This window comes from Nerophis lumbriciformis, linkage group LG25 (genome assembly GCF_033978685.3).
Source record: "Nerophis lumbriciformis linkage group LG25, RoL_Nlum_v2.1, whole genome shotgun sequence".
Classification (NCBI taxonomy): Eukaryota; Metazoa; Chordata; class Actinopteri; order Syngnathiformes; family Syngnathidae; genus Nerophis; species Nerophis lumbriciformis.
This window is the reverse complement of record NC_084572.2, coordinates 8406936-8422500: the sequence shown is the minus strand read 5'-3', so window position 1 is coordinate 8422500 and position 15565 is coordinate 8406936. Positions and strand designations below refer to the sequence as shown.

General features: G+C 31.1%; 2 protein-coding genes across 2 annotated transcripts in view; one reads left to right on the top strand and one right to left on the bottom strand.

Moving 5' to 3' along the window:
* The window catches only part of LOC133621543 (metalloproteinase inhibitor 3), a 43880-nt gene extending 29256 nt beyond the window's left edge, over positions 1-14624 (top strand). Inside the window, exon 5 of the mRNA XM_061983632.1 lies at positions 10963-14624. Coding sequence (XP_061839616.1) covers positions 10963-11160 — 198 coding nt within the window. The 3' untranslated portion in view covers positions 11161-14624. The remainder of the gene's footprint in view (positions 1-10962) is intronic.
* The window catches only part of syn3 (synapsin III), a 300701-nt gene that overhangs the window by 148994 nt on the left and 136142 nt on the right, over positions 1-15565 (bottom strand). The window lies entirely within an intron of this gene.

Below are 15565 nucleotides of genomic sequence, written 5' to 3'. Positions count from 1 at the left end.
GGGACTGGGAAGACGCCGGGAAAGAAGGACAAAAACTGGATTTCCCGGTAAAAAATTAAAAGTTTGGACAGGTGAGCAGAGGCGTAAATATCACATGTTATTATGAATGTTACTAGATACTACATATATACAGTACTTACAGCATGTATATAAAACCTTGATGGATGTTTTTTTAGAGCGCTTTATGGCGGATTATAGCGACATACATTGGCTCCATTGTTAATTAAATGCCCTGTCAGGTATCAAAACATATTTGGGTAGAATTATTGACAATGAGAGGAATTTAAATTTTTAAATGAATTAAATAAATATATATTTTTTTCTCATGTTTGAGCAATGGATATTATTACTATGCAATAAGGCGCTTTTGGTAGCCATCCATGTAAAATAAATAAATAAATGAATAAATAAAAGGCACAGGTGTGAACAACGTGTTCTATCAATCTTTGGCTAAGCGAGAGCATCGTTCAAGTTAAACTCGCTTCCACATTCCTCGCCAAATGATGATTAACCGCTTCACAGCAGGAAGTTGCACCAAGGAGACTTCATTCACATGCCAAATATGGGCATGCCTCTGCAGCTGCTGACTTCTTTCTGTCAATAAACAGCCTTTTCCGTTCATTACCTCCTTGAGAGGGTACACGGCGTAATTCGTCCTTTTTTTTTGTGCAAAACACATGCAGGCATGAGAGCGCTGAACAGAATAATTTGGGGAAAAAATAATCAGCACACTTTAACAAAAGTCAGCTAACGATGGAGCCAATGTAGGTCCGCCTGTAAAGAGCTCTAAAAAACTTACAAAAACCTCCATCAAGGTTTTATATACATGCTGTAAGTATATACTGTATGTAGTATCTAGTAACAGTCATAATAACATGTGATATGTGCACTAAACATGTGATATGTACACTAAAAAAAACCATCCATCAAGGTTTTATATACATGCTGTAAGTATATATGTAGTATCTAGTAACATTCACAATAACATGTGATGTGTACACATGTCCCCTGCTATAAACAAACTCTTATTTTGGCTTAAAATATATATATATATTTTTAAATGTATGTTCCATTGCCAAAGCACGAGAAAGCTCTTGTTGTCCAGAGATGGTTTTATTTTATTTTGTATTGTACATAAGCAACAGAAATCAACTAAACTGAAACCTCTGTGAAACATTTAAGTTTTTTGAAATGTCTTTTCCCAGCTAACTATGTAGGTCGCTATATTCCGCCTATAAAGCGCTCTCTCAAAAAAACATCCATCAAGGTTTTATATACATGCTGTAAGTATATCTGTAGTATCTAGTAACAGTCAAAATAACAAGTGATATGTACACCACTTACATTTTTTTGAAATGTCTGTTCCCAGCTAACAAAGTAGGTCGCTATATTCCGCCTATAAAGCGCTCTTAAAAAACCATCCATCAAGGTTTTATATACATGCTGTAAGTATATATGTAGTATCTAGTAACATTCACAATAACATGTGATATGCACACATGTCCCCTGCTATAAACAAATGATGCCTCTTATTTTGGCTTAAAATATATATATATATTTTAAATGTATGTTCCAGTGCCAATGCACGAGAAAGCTCTTGTTGTCCAGAGATGGTTTTATTTTATTTTGTATTGTACATAAACTACAGAAATCAACTAAACGGAAACCTCTGTGAAACATTTAAGTTTTTTGAAATGTGTGTTCCCAGCTAACAATGTTGGTTGCTATATTCCGCCTATAAAGCGCTCTAAAAAAACATCCATCAAGGTTTTATATACATGCTGTAAGTATATCTGTAGTATCTAGTAACAGTCAAAATAACAAGTGATATGTACACCACTTAAATTTTTTTGAAATGTCTGTTCCCAGCTAACAAAGTAGGTCGCTATATTCCGCCTATAAAGCGCTCTTAAAAAAACATCCATCAAGGTTTTATATACATGCTGTAAGTATATATGTAGTATCTAGTAACATTCGCAATAACATGTGATATGCACACATGTCCCCTGCTATAAAAAAATGATGCCTCTTGTTTTGGCTTAAAATATATATATTTTTAAATGTATGTTCCAGTGCCAACGCACGAGAAAGCTCTTGTTGTCCAGAGATGGTTTTATTTTATTTTGTATTGTACATAAACTACAGAAATCAACTAAACGGAAACCTCTGTGAAACATTTAAGTTTTTTGAAATGTCTGTTCCCAGCTAACAATGTTGGTTGCTATATTCCGCCTATAAAGCGCTCTAAAAAAACATCCATCAAGGTTTTATATACATGCTGTAAGTATATCTGTAGTATCTAGTAACAGTCATAATAACAAGTGATATGTACACCATTTAATTTTTTTTAAATGTCTGTTCCCAGCTAACAAAGTAGGTCGCTATATTCCGCCTATAAAGCACTCTTAAAAAACCATCCATCAAGGTTTTATATACATGCTGTAAGTATATATGTAGTATCTAGTAACATTCACAATAACATGTGATATGCACACATGTCCCCTGCTATAAAAAAATGATGCCTCTTATTTTGGCTTAAAATATATATATATTTTTAAATGTATGTTCCAGTGCCAACGCACAAGAAAGCTCTTGTTGTTTGGAGATGGTTTTATTTTATTTTGTATTGTACATAAACTACAGAAATCAACTAAACTGAAACCTCTGTGAAACATTTAAGTTTTTTGAAATGTCTGTTCCCAGCTAACAATGTAGGTCGCTATATTCCGCCTATAAAGCGCTCTAAAAAAACATCTATTAAGGTTTTATATACATGCTATAAGTACATATGTAGTATATAGTAACAGTCATAATAACATGTGATATGTACATGCTGTAAGTATATATGTAGTATCTAGTACCATTCATAATAACATGTGATATGTACACATGTCCCCTGCTATAAACAAATGATGCCTCTTATTTTGGCTTAAAATATATATATATATTTTAAATGTATGTTCCAGTGCCAACGCACGAGAAAGCTCTTGTTGTCCGGAGATGGTTTTATTTTATTTTGTATTGCACATAAGCAACAGAAATCAACTAAACTGAAACCTCTGTAAAAACCATTAAAGTTTTTTGAAATGTCTGTTCCCAGCTAACAATGTAGGTCGCTATATTCCGCCTATAAAGCGCTCTAAAAAAAACATTCATCAAGGTTTTATAAGCATGCTGTAAGTATATATGTAGTATCTAGTAACAGTCATAATAACATGTGATATGTTCACATGTCCCCACTTATAATAACAATATTGCTAATACTTGTTAATATTCAGGTCACGACATGTAAATGGGTGTTTTTTTAGAGGGCTTAGAGCACTTCCATTATCTGCATTGTTAGCCACCTCTTACTCGCCGTATGTTACGACTTAGAATGCATAACAATAGAAAAACATACGTGTTCTTGTCTTACATAAGGATTGTGAATGATGGACAAAATTCCAAAAAAAGGTGCAGTTCCTCTATAAATTCATATCCACGCCACTTTATATTGAATAAATTGGCTTTTAAAAAAAAGAAAAACATTTTTTTTATATTTAATTCTTTTGAAGGGTCATCTGTTCTACATATGTTGATCCCATCTTTCAAAAGTCAAAAACCTAATTAAGGTTTTGACTAAATTCATGCAATAATGACTTTTTAAGTGTACGTAAACATGTCAAGTGTTTTTATTGGGTGGCGAATCTGGAATTAACTTTCACCAACTCAGAGGCGATGCAGCAGCTCAGTATGTCAAATTAGCAGCATAAGTATAAAAATAGTTTGTCTGTGTTAGCACTTATAATAACAATATTGCTAATACTTGTTAATATTCGGGTCACGACATGTAAATGGAGTATTGTTGGCACTTTTTACATGTTTTTTAGACAACTTTATGGCCTCAAGAATGGAGTTCAATGTTTGCTGACTTTTGCTAACAATTCTTTACGATTTAGAATGCATGAAAAAACGAAAAACACACGTGTTTTTTGTCTTACATAAGGATTGTGCACTTTGTTATAATAAAAAGTGCAGTTCCACTTTAAATCTTCTCATTGACAAACATGCGTCTAAAAATAGTTTGTCTGTGTTAGCACTTATAATAACAATATTGCTAATACTTGTAAATATTCAGGTCATGGCATGTAAATGGAGTATTGTTGGCATTTTTTTTACATGTTTTAGACAACTTTATGGGCAGAATAGTGTCATTTCATTATCTGTTTGTTAGCCGCCTCTTACTTGCTATATTTTACGACTTAGAATGCATAGAAAATTAAGACGTGTGTTCTTGTCCTATATAAGGATTGTAAATGAGAGGAACATTTCCAAAAAATAGTGCAGTTCTCCTTTAAATCTGCCTTTTTATCAAAAATAGTTCGTCTGAGTTAGAACTTATAATAACAATAATGCTAATACTTGTTAATATTCAGGCCACGACATGTAAATGGAGTATTGTTGGCACTTTTTACATGTTTTTTAGACAACTTTATGGCCTCAAGAATGGAGTTCAATGTTTGCTGACTTTTGCTAACAATTCTTTACGATTTAGAATGCATGAAAAAAAGAAAAACACACGTGTTTTTTGTCTTACATAAGGTTTGTGCACTTTGTAATAATAAAAAGTGCAGTTTCACTTCAAATCTGCTTGTTGACAAACGTGCGTCTAAAAATAGTTTGTCTGCGTTAGCACTTATAATAACAATATTGCTAATACTTGTTAATATTCAGGTCACGACATGTAAATGGAGTATTGTTGGCATTTTTTTTACATGTTTTAGACAACTTTATGGGCAGAATAGTGTCATTTCATTATCTGTTTGTTAGCCGCCTCTTACTTGCTATATTTTACGACTTAGAATGCATAGAAAATTAAGACGTGTGTTCTTGTCCTATATAAGGATTGTAAATGATAGGAACATTTCCAAAAAATAGTGCAGTTCTCCTTTAAATCTGCTTTTTTGTCAAAAATAGTTTGTCTGAGTTAGAACTTATAATAACAATAATGCTAATACTTGTTAATATTCAGGCCACGACATGTAAATGGAGTATTGTTGGCACTTTTTACATGTTTTTTTAGACAACTTTATGGCCTCAAGAATGGAGTTCAATGTTTGCTGACTTTTGCTAACAATTCTTTACGATTTAGAATGCATGAAAAAAAAGAAAAACACATGTGTTTTTTGTCTTACATAAGGATTGTGCACTTTGTAATAATAAAAAGTGCAGTTTCACTTCAAATCTGCTTGTTGACAAACATGCGTCTAAAAATAGTTTGTCTGTGTTATCAATTATAATAACAATATTGCTAATACTTGTTAATATTCAGGTCACGACATGTCAATGGAGTATTGTTGGCATTTTTTTACATGTTTTAGACAACTTTATGGGCAGAATAGTGTCATTTCATTATCTGTTTGTTAGCCGCCTCTTACTTGCTATATTTTACGACTTAGAATGCATAGACAATTAAGACGTGTGTTCTTGTCCTATATAAGGATTGTAAATGATAGGAACATTTCCAAAAAAATAGTGCAGTTCTCCTTTAAATCTGCTTTTTTGTCAAAAATAGTTTGTCTGAGTTAGAACTTATAATAACAATATTGCTAATACTTGTTAATATTCAGGTCACGACATGTAAATGGAGTATTGTTGGCACTTTTTACATGTTTTTTTAGACAACTTTTTGGCCTCAAGAATGGAGTTCAATGTTTGCTGACTTTGCTAACAATTCTTTACGATTTAGAATGCATGAAAAAAAGAAAAACACACGTGTTTTTTGTCTTACATAAGGATTGTGCACTTTGTAATAATAAAAAGTGCAGTTTCACTTCAAATCTGCTTGTTGACAAACATGCGTATAAAAATAGTTTGTCTGTGTTAGCACTTATAATAACAATATTGCTAATACTTGTTAATATTCGGGTCACGACATGTAAATGGAGTATTGTCGGCATTTTTTACATCTTTTAGACAACTTTATGGGCAGAATAGTGTCATTTCATTATCTGTTTGTTAGCCGCCTCTTACTTGCTATATTTTACGACTTAGAATGCATAGAAAATTAAGACGTGTGTTCTTGTCCTATATAAGGATTGTAAATGATAGGAACATTTCCAAAAAAATAGTGCAGTTCTCCTTTAAATCTGCTTTTTTGTCAAAAAATAGTTTGTCTGAGTTAGCACTTATAATAACAATATTGCTAATACTTGTTAATATTCAGGTCACGACATGTAAATGGAGTATTGTTGGCATTTTTTACATGTTTTAGACAACTTTATGGGCAGAATAGTGTCATTTCATTATCTGCTTGTTAGCCGCCTCTTACTTGCTATATTTTACGACTTAGAATGCATAGAAAATTAAGACGTGTGTTCTTGTCCTATATAAGGATTGTAAATGATAGGAACATTTCCAAAAAAATAGTGCAGTTCTCCTTTAAATCTGCTTTTTTGTCAAAAAATAGTTTGTCTGAGTTAGCACTTATAATAACAATATTGCTAATACTTGTTAATATTCAGGCCACGACATGTAAATGGAGTATTGTTGGCACTTTTTACATTTACTTTAACTTTTTGGCCTCAAGAATGGAGTTCAATGTTTGCTGACTTTTGCTAACAATTCTTTACGATTTAGAATGCATGAAAAAAAAGAAAAACACACGTGTTTTTTGTCTTACATAAGGATTGTGCACTTTGTAATAATAAAAAGTGCAGTTTCACTTCAAATCTGCTTGTTGACAAACATGCGTATAAAAATAGTTTGTCTGTGTTATCACTTATAATAACAATATTGCTAATACTTGTTAATATTCGGGTCACGACATGTAAATGGAGTATTGTTGGCATTTTTTACATGTTTTAGACAACTTTATGAGCAGAATAGTGTCATTTCATTATGTGTTTGTTAGCCGCCTCTTACTTGCTATATTTTACGACTTAGAATGCATAGAAAAATAAAGACGTGTGTTCTTGTCCTATATAAGGATTGTAAATGATAGGAACATTTCCAAAAAATAGTGCAGTTCTCCTTTAAATCTGCTTTTTTGTCAAAAAATAGTTTGTCCGAGTTAGCACTTATAATAACAATATTGCTAATACTTGTTAATATTCAGGCCACGACATGTAAATGGAGTATTGTTGGCACTTTTTACATGTTTTTTTAGACAACTTTTTGGCCTCAAGAATGGAGTTCAATGTTTGCTGACTTTTGCTAACAATTCTTTACGATTTAGAATGTATGAAAAAAAGAAAAACACACGTGTTTTTTGTCTTACATAAGGATTGTGCACTTTGTAATAATAAAAAGTGCAGTTTCACTTCAAATCTGCTTGTTGACAAACTTGCGTCTAAAAATAGTTTGTCTGTGTTAGCACTTATAATAACAATATTGCTAATACTTGTTAATATTCGGGTCACGACATGTAAATGGAGTATTGTTGGCATTTTTTACATGTTTTAGACAACTTTATGGGCAGAATAGTGTCATTTCATTATCTGTTTGTTAGCCGCCTCTTACTTGCTATATTTTACGACTTAGAATGCATAGACAATTAAGACGTGTGTTCTTGTCCTATATAAGGATTGTAAATGATAGGAACATTTCCAAAAAAATAGTGCAGTTCTCCTTTAAATCTGCTTTTTTGTCAAAAAATAGTTTGTCTGAGTTAGCACTTATAATAACAATATTGCTAATACTTGTTAATATTCAGGTCACGACATGTCAATGGAGTATTGTTGGCACTTTTTACATGTTTTTTTAGACAACTTTTTGGCCTCAAGAATGGAGTTCAATGTTTGCTGACTTTTGCTAACAATTCTTTACGATTTAGAATGCACGAAAAAAAGAAAAACACGTGTTTTTTTTGTCTTACATAAGGATTGTGCACTTTGTAATAATAAAAAGTGCAGTTCCACTTTAAATCTTCTCATTGACAAACATGCGTCTAAAAATAGTTTGTCTGTGTTATCAATTATAATAACAATATTGCTAATACTTGTTAATATTCGGGTCACGACATGTAAATGGAGTATTGTTGGCATTTTTTTTTACATGTTTTAGACAACTTTATGGGCAGAATAGTGTCATTTCATTATCTGTTTGTTAGCCGCCTCTTACTTGCTATATTTTACGACTTAGAATGCATAGAAAATTAAGACGTGTGTTCTTGTCCTATATAAGGATTGTAAATGATAGGAACATTTCCAAAAAAATAGTGCAGTTCTCCTTTAAATCTGCTTTTTTGTCAAAAATAGTTTGTCTGAGTTAGAACTTATAATAACAATATTGCTAATACTTGTTAATATTCAGGTCACGACATGTAAATGGAGTATTGTTGGCACTTTTTACATGTTTTTTTAGACAACTTTATGGCCTCAAAAATGGAGTTCAATGTTTGCTGACTTTTGCTAACAATTCTTTACGATTTAGAATGCACGAAAAAAAGAAAAACACGTGTTTTTTTGTCTTACATAAGGATTGTGCACTTTGTAATAATAAAAAGTGCAGTTCCACTTTAAATCTGCTTGTTGACAAACATGCGTCTAAAAATAGTTTGTCGGTGTTATCACTTATAATAACAATATTGCTAATACTTGTTAATATTCGGGTCACGACATGTAAATGGAGTATTGTTGGCATTTTTTTACATGTTTTAGACAACTTTATGGGCAGAATAGTGTCATTTAATTATCTGTTTGTTAGCCGCCTCTTACTTGCTATATTTTACGACTTAGAATGCATAGACAATTAAGACGTGTGTTCTTGTCCTATATAAGGATTGTAAATGATAGGAACATTTCCAAAAAAATAGTGCAGTTCTCCTTTAAATCTGCTTTTTATCAAAAATAGTTCGTCTGAGTTAGAACTTATAATAACAATATTGCTAATACTTGTTAATATTCAGGCCACGACATGTAAATGGAGTATTGTTGGCACTTTTTACATGTTTTTTAGACATCTTTATGGCCTCAAGAATGGAGTTCAATGTTTGCTGACTTTTGCTAACAATTCTTTACGATTTAGAATGCACGAAAAAAAAGAAAAACACACGTGTTTTTTGTCTTACATAAGGATTGTGCACTTTGTAATAATAAAAAGTGCAGTTTCACTTCAAATCTGCTTGTTGACAAACATGCGTATAAAAATAGTTTGTCTGTGGTAGCACTTATAATAACAATATTACTAATACTTGTTAATATTCGGGTCACGACATGTAAATGGAGTATTGTTGGCATTTTTTTTACATGTTTTAGACAACTTTATGGGCAGAATAGTGTCATTTCATTATCTGTTTGTTAGCCGCCTCTTACTTGCTATATTTTACGACTTAGAATGCATAGAAAATTAAGACGTGTGTTCTTGTCCTATATAAGGATTGTAAATGATAGGAACATTTCCAAAAAAATAGTGCAGTTCTCCTTTAAATCTGCTTTTTTGTCAAAAAATAGTTTGTCTGAGTTAGCACTTATAATAACAATATTGCTAATACTTGTTAATATTCAGGCCACGACATGTAAATGGAGTATTGTTGGCACTTTTTACATTTACTTTAACTTTTTGGCCTCAAGAATGGAGCTCAATGTTTGCTGACTTTTGCTAACAATTCTTTACGATTTAGAATGCATGAAAAAAAGAAAAACATACGTGTTTTTTGTCTTACATAAGGATTGTGCACTTTGTAATAATAAAAAGTGCAGTTTCACTTCAAATCTGCTTGTTGACAAACATGCGTCTAAAAATAGTTTGTCTGTGTTATCACTTGTAATAACAATATTGCTAATACTTGTTAATATTCAGGTCACGACATATCAATGGAGTATTGTTGGCATTTTTTACATGTTTTAGACAACTTTATGGGCAGAATAGTGTCATTTCATTATCTGTTTGTTAGCCGCCTCTTACTTGCTATATTTTACGACTTAGAATGCATAGACAATTAAGACGTGTGTTCTTGTCCTATATAAGGATTGTAAATGATAGGAACATTTCCAAAAAAATAGTGCAGTTCTCCTTTAAATCTGCTTTTTTGTCAAAAAATAGTTTGTCTGAGTTAGCACTTATAATAACAATATTGCTAATACTTGTTAATATTCAGGCCACGACATGTAAATGGAGTATTGTTGGCACTTTTTACATTTACTTTAACTTTTTGGCCTCAAGAATGGAGTTCAATGTTTGCTGACTTTTGCTAACAATTCTTTACGATTTAGAATGCATGAAGAAAAGAAAAACACACGTGTTTTTTGTCTTACATAAGGACTGTGCACTTTGTAATAATAAAAAGTGCAGTTTCACTTCAAATCTGCTTGTTGACAAACATGCGTCTAAAAATAGTTTGTCTGTGTTATCACTTATAATAACAATATTGCTAATACTTGTTCATATTCAGGTCACGACATATCAATGGAGTATTGTTGGCATTTTTTACATGTTTTAGACAACTTTATGGGCAGAATAGTGTCATTTAATTATCTGTTTGTTAGCCGCCTCTTACTTGCTATATTTTACGACTTAGAATGCATAGAAAATTAAGACGTGTGTTCTTGTCCTATATAAGGATTGTAAGTGATAGGAACATTTCCAAAAAAATAGTGCAGTTCTCCTTTAAATCTGCTTTTTTGTCAAAAAATAGTTTGTCTGAGTTAGCACTTATAATAACAATATTGCTAATACTTGTTAATATTCAGGTCACAAGATATAAATGGGTGTTTTTTTTTAAGAGGGCTTAGAGCACTTCCGTTATCAGCATTGTTAGCCACCTCTTACTCGCCGTATGTTACGACTTAGAATGCATAACAATAGAAAAACATGTGTTCTTGTCTTACATAAGGATTGTGATGGATTAATATGCACTTTTATTCATGGCTGTGTGTGTGTGTGTGTGTGTGTGTGTGTGTGTGTGTGTGTGTGTGTGTGTGTGTGTGTGTGTGTGTGTGTGTGTGTGTGTGTGTGTGTGTGTGTGTGTGTGTGTGCGTGCAGATCAAGCCCTGCCACTACCTGCCCTGCTTCGTGACGTCCAAGAGCGAGTGCCTGTGGACGGACATGTTGTCCCACTTTGGCCACCCGGGCCACCAGTCCCGCCACTACTTCTGCAGCAAGCAGAAGGAGGGCTACTGCAGCTGGCACCGCGGCATGAGCGCCCGCGACAAAACCGCCGTCAACACCACCGACCCCTGAGGGCCCCTGACTCCCCCTGGCCCCCACAGTAGCACCCCCAGTCAAGGGCGACAAAGGACAAGAAATGCGTTGCAGTGCCTGTTTGCTCGCACTTCTGATGGAATGATTTAGCGCTCAATTACACATCCAATATTCCTCAATTAGACATCCAATATTCCTCAATTAGACATCCAATATTCCTCAATTAGACATCCAATATTCCTCAATTCAACATCCAATATTCCTGCAAAGGCTGAAAAGAATGTACGACTTCGATCGCAACCTCATCCGACCAATCAGCCAGCAGCATCCAGCCCTCTATGATGCTCATTAAGTGCACCAAGGCAGAAGCTTTACAGGTCATGTGACAGGGGTGTCCAAACTTTTTCACGACTGAAAAAATCAAAACGTGCGGGGGCCATTTTCATATTTGTCATTTTCTAAACCAATATATATATATATATATATATGTACATATACCGTATTTTTCGGAGTATAAGTCGCACCTGCCATAATAAAGAAGGAAAAAAACATATATAAATCGCACTGGAGCCCGGCCAAACTATGAAAAAAAACTGCGACTTATAGTCCGAAAAATACGGTATGTATATATATATATATTTATTTATTTTTTAGTCTCTAGGGCTCCCCTCAAGTTTGGTCCTGGGGACCCTTAAGGGTCTCCGTTTAAAAATTTTGTTTTTTATTATTATAATGATTTGACGCTTGATTCTCTACATCAACATCAGGTGGGTATGTTGATATAAAGTTAAACAAATAAAAATAAAATAAATGTTTTATGTCCTTTTTGTTTTTTTTATTGCAAAAACACAAAAAAAATTCACTTTTTCCCTTAAAAAAATTGAAAGTGGAATATTTGATGTGAAACAATTTGATTATTTAATAAGACAATTATTCATAACAACACTGATTTTATTCTTCTTTTTTTTTGAGCAATGATAGTTTAAAAAAATCCCACTAAAATGATTGGGGATCCAAAAGGGCCTCACTCTTAAAAGTGTTCATCCTCCAAAAGCATATTTTTTTTTTTTTAAACTTTTAACACTTAAGTCTCTCGATCCATTTTAGATTTATCCATCAATTATAGGTTTTTCTTATTGTTATTTGTTTGTTTTATACTATTTTTGTCATATAAAATTGAAGTTTCTTTATGGTAAACACACAAAAAGCAGACCGAAAAAATTTGAAAGTGGAATATGAAACAATTAGATTATTTAAATGCTGTTTTTTATTATTATAATGATTTGACTCTTGATTCTCTACATCAACATCAGGTGGGTATGTTGATATAAAGTTAAAAAAATAAAAATAAAATAAATGTTTTATGTCCTTTTTGTTTTTTTATTGCAAAAACACACAAAAAATTCACTTTTTCCCTTAAAAAAAATTGAAAGTGGAATATTTGATGTGAAACAATTTGATTATTTAATAAGACAATTATTCATAACAACACTGATTTTATTCTTTTTTTTTTTTTTTTGAGCAATGATAGTTTAAAAAAATCCCACTAAAATGATTGGGGATCCAAAAGGGCCTCACTCTTAAAAGTGTTCATCCTCCAAAAGCATATTTTTTTAATTTTTTTACGTTTAACACTTAAGTCTCTCGATCCATTTTAGATTTATCCATCAATTATAGGTTTTTCTTATTGTTATGTTTGTTTTATACTATTTTTGTCATATAAAATTGAAGTTTCTTCATGGTAAACACACAAAAAGCAGACCGAAAAAATTTGAAAGTGGAATATGAAACAATTAGATTATTTAATAGAACAATAATTCATAACAACAATGATTTTGATTCATTATTATTTTTTGAGCAACAAGCTTTCTAAACAAAATAACCCACTGAAATGATTGTGGATCCAAAAGGGCCTCACTCTTAAAAGTGGTAAAAATAAATCATACTTTATTTTTTTACTTTAAACACTTAAGTCTCTAAATTCATTTCAGATGTATCCATCAATGATACGTTTTTATAATTTTTTATTTGTTTGTTTTATGCCTATTTTGTCATAGAAAATTTTGTATGGCAAAAACACAAAATATGTAATATTTTCCACCCCAAAAATGTCAAAATTGAATTTTGGATGTAAAGTAATTGAAACATTAAATAGATAAATAATAACAATTAATTGTTGATTATTTTTTATTTTTTGAGCAATGATAGTTAAAAAAAAAAAAAAAACCTCAAAAATTATTGGGGATCCGAAAGGGCCCCACTTTTAAAAGTGCGGAAAATAAATCATACTTTATTTTTTTACTTTTAACACTTAAGTCTCTAGATCAATTTTAAGTTTTTATTATTTTGTATTTGTTTTGTTTATATCATTTTTGTCAAAGACAATTTTTTTTTTTTATGGTAAACACACAAAAAAACACGCCAGAAAAAATTCAAAGTGTAATATTTGATGAGAAGTAATTGGAGCATTGAATAGATCAATAATTCATAACAATACTAATATTAATTCCTTATTGTTTTAGCAAAAAAGTCATACCTATTTGCTTTATGCCCTTTTTGTCAATAAAAACATTGTTTTTTTATGCCAAAAACGCAACATATGCAATATTTCCCAAAGTAATCGGAGCATTAAATAGATAAATAATTCATAATATCATTGATTTTATTTCATTATTATTTTTTGAGCGATGACCGTTTAAAAAAAAAAAAATCACTAAAATAATTGGGGATCCAAAAGGCCTTACTCATAAAATTGTTAAAAATAAAGTATGAATCACTTATTTTATTTACTTTAGATCTATCCATCGATTACCACTTTTTATCAGATTTTTGTTTGTTTTTTGCCCTTTTTGTCAAAGAAAACACACAAAATATACAATATTTTCCCTACAAAAAATTCCAAAATGGAGTATTTGATGTGGAGTAATTGGAGCCTTTAATAGATCAATAATTCATAATTTTTTGAACAATGACAGTTTTTTTTTGTTTTTTTTAATATTTTTTTAAAAGGCCCACTAAAATGATTGAGGATCCAAAAGGGTCCCACTCGTAAAAGTGTTAAAAGTAAATCATACTTAATTTTTCTCACTTTTAACACGTAAGTCTCCAGATCAACTTTAGATTTATCCATCCATTACAAGTTTTTATTATACTTTTGTTTGTTTTTTGCCCTTTTTGTCAAAGAAAACCTTGTTTTTTTATGATAAACACACACAATACACAATATTTCCCCCTACAAAATATTTCAAAGTGGAATATTTGATGTACAAAACAATTAGAGCCTTAAATATGTCAATAATTCATAACAACATTAATTTTGATGCATTATTATTTTTAGAACAATGACAGTTTTAAAGAGGAAAAAAACAAACATGCATGGCAGTTTTGTGTTATTAGAGTCAACATTGCGACTTTTTCTCGTTACATTTCACCTTTTTTGCTCTTTTTTTCCGACTTTTATAGTATTTTTAGAATATGTTGCGGGCGGTTAAAAAAATTCGCTGCAAATGGCCCCCGGATCGTACATTGGACACCCCTGCTATAAGTAAATGATGGCTCCTATTTTGGCTTAAAATCATCTTTTTTTTTTTAAAAGCTCCTGTTGTCTAGAGATGGTTTTATTTTATTTTATTTTATATTGTACATAAGCTACAGAAAAGAAGACGCTCGGTTTGCTGTGGATGCAAATATACATATACATACACACACGCACACATATATACAGTATATATTATACATATATATGTATAATATATATATATATATATATATATATATTTATACATATTATACATATATATGTATAATATAATATATATATATATATGTGTGTGTATATATTAAACATATATGTATAGTATATGCATATATATAGTCATATATACATATATATATATATATATATATATATATATATATATATATATATATATATAGATATAGGACTATATATATATATACACATATATTATACATACATATGTTTAATATATACACATATATATATATATTAAACATATATATGTTTAATATATATATATATATATATATATATATATGTATATATATATGTTTAATAATAAATAAATAAAACATATATATATGTATGTATATATATATATATATATATATATATATATATATATATATATATATATATTAAACATAAAAATACATCAACTGCATCTGCAAGTTGAATATTGTGTTTCTTCGGTGTGTGAGTCTAACTTTTCTGGTCACAAGCCAACCAATCAATGATGTATTGATTATATATTGATTATATATGCGGAGGTTTCAGCTCACAGTGAGATGTTTTCTATTTCCTTCATGTCAAATGGACACTTGCAGTCTATGAAAGTAACAATATTGTCACCGTATTCATCTTCGCTTCATTCCATGACATTGACGTGAGGGAGGAAGAGCGCAGCCATCACGTCAAACAGTT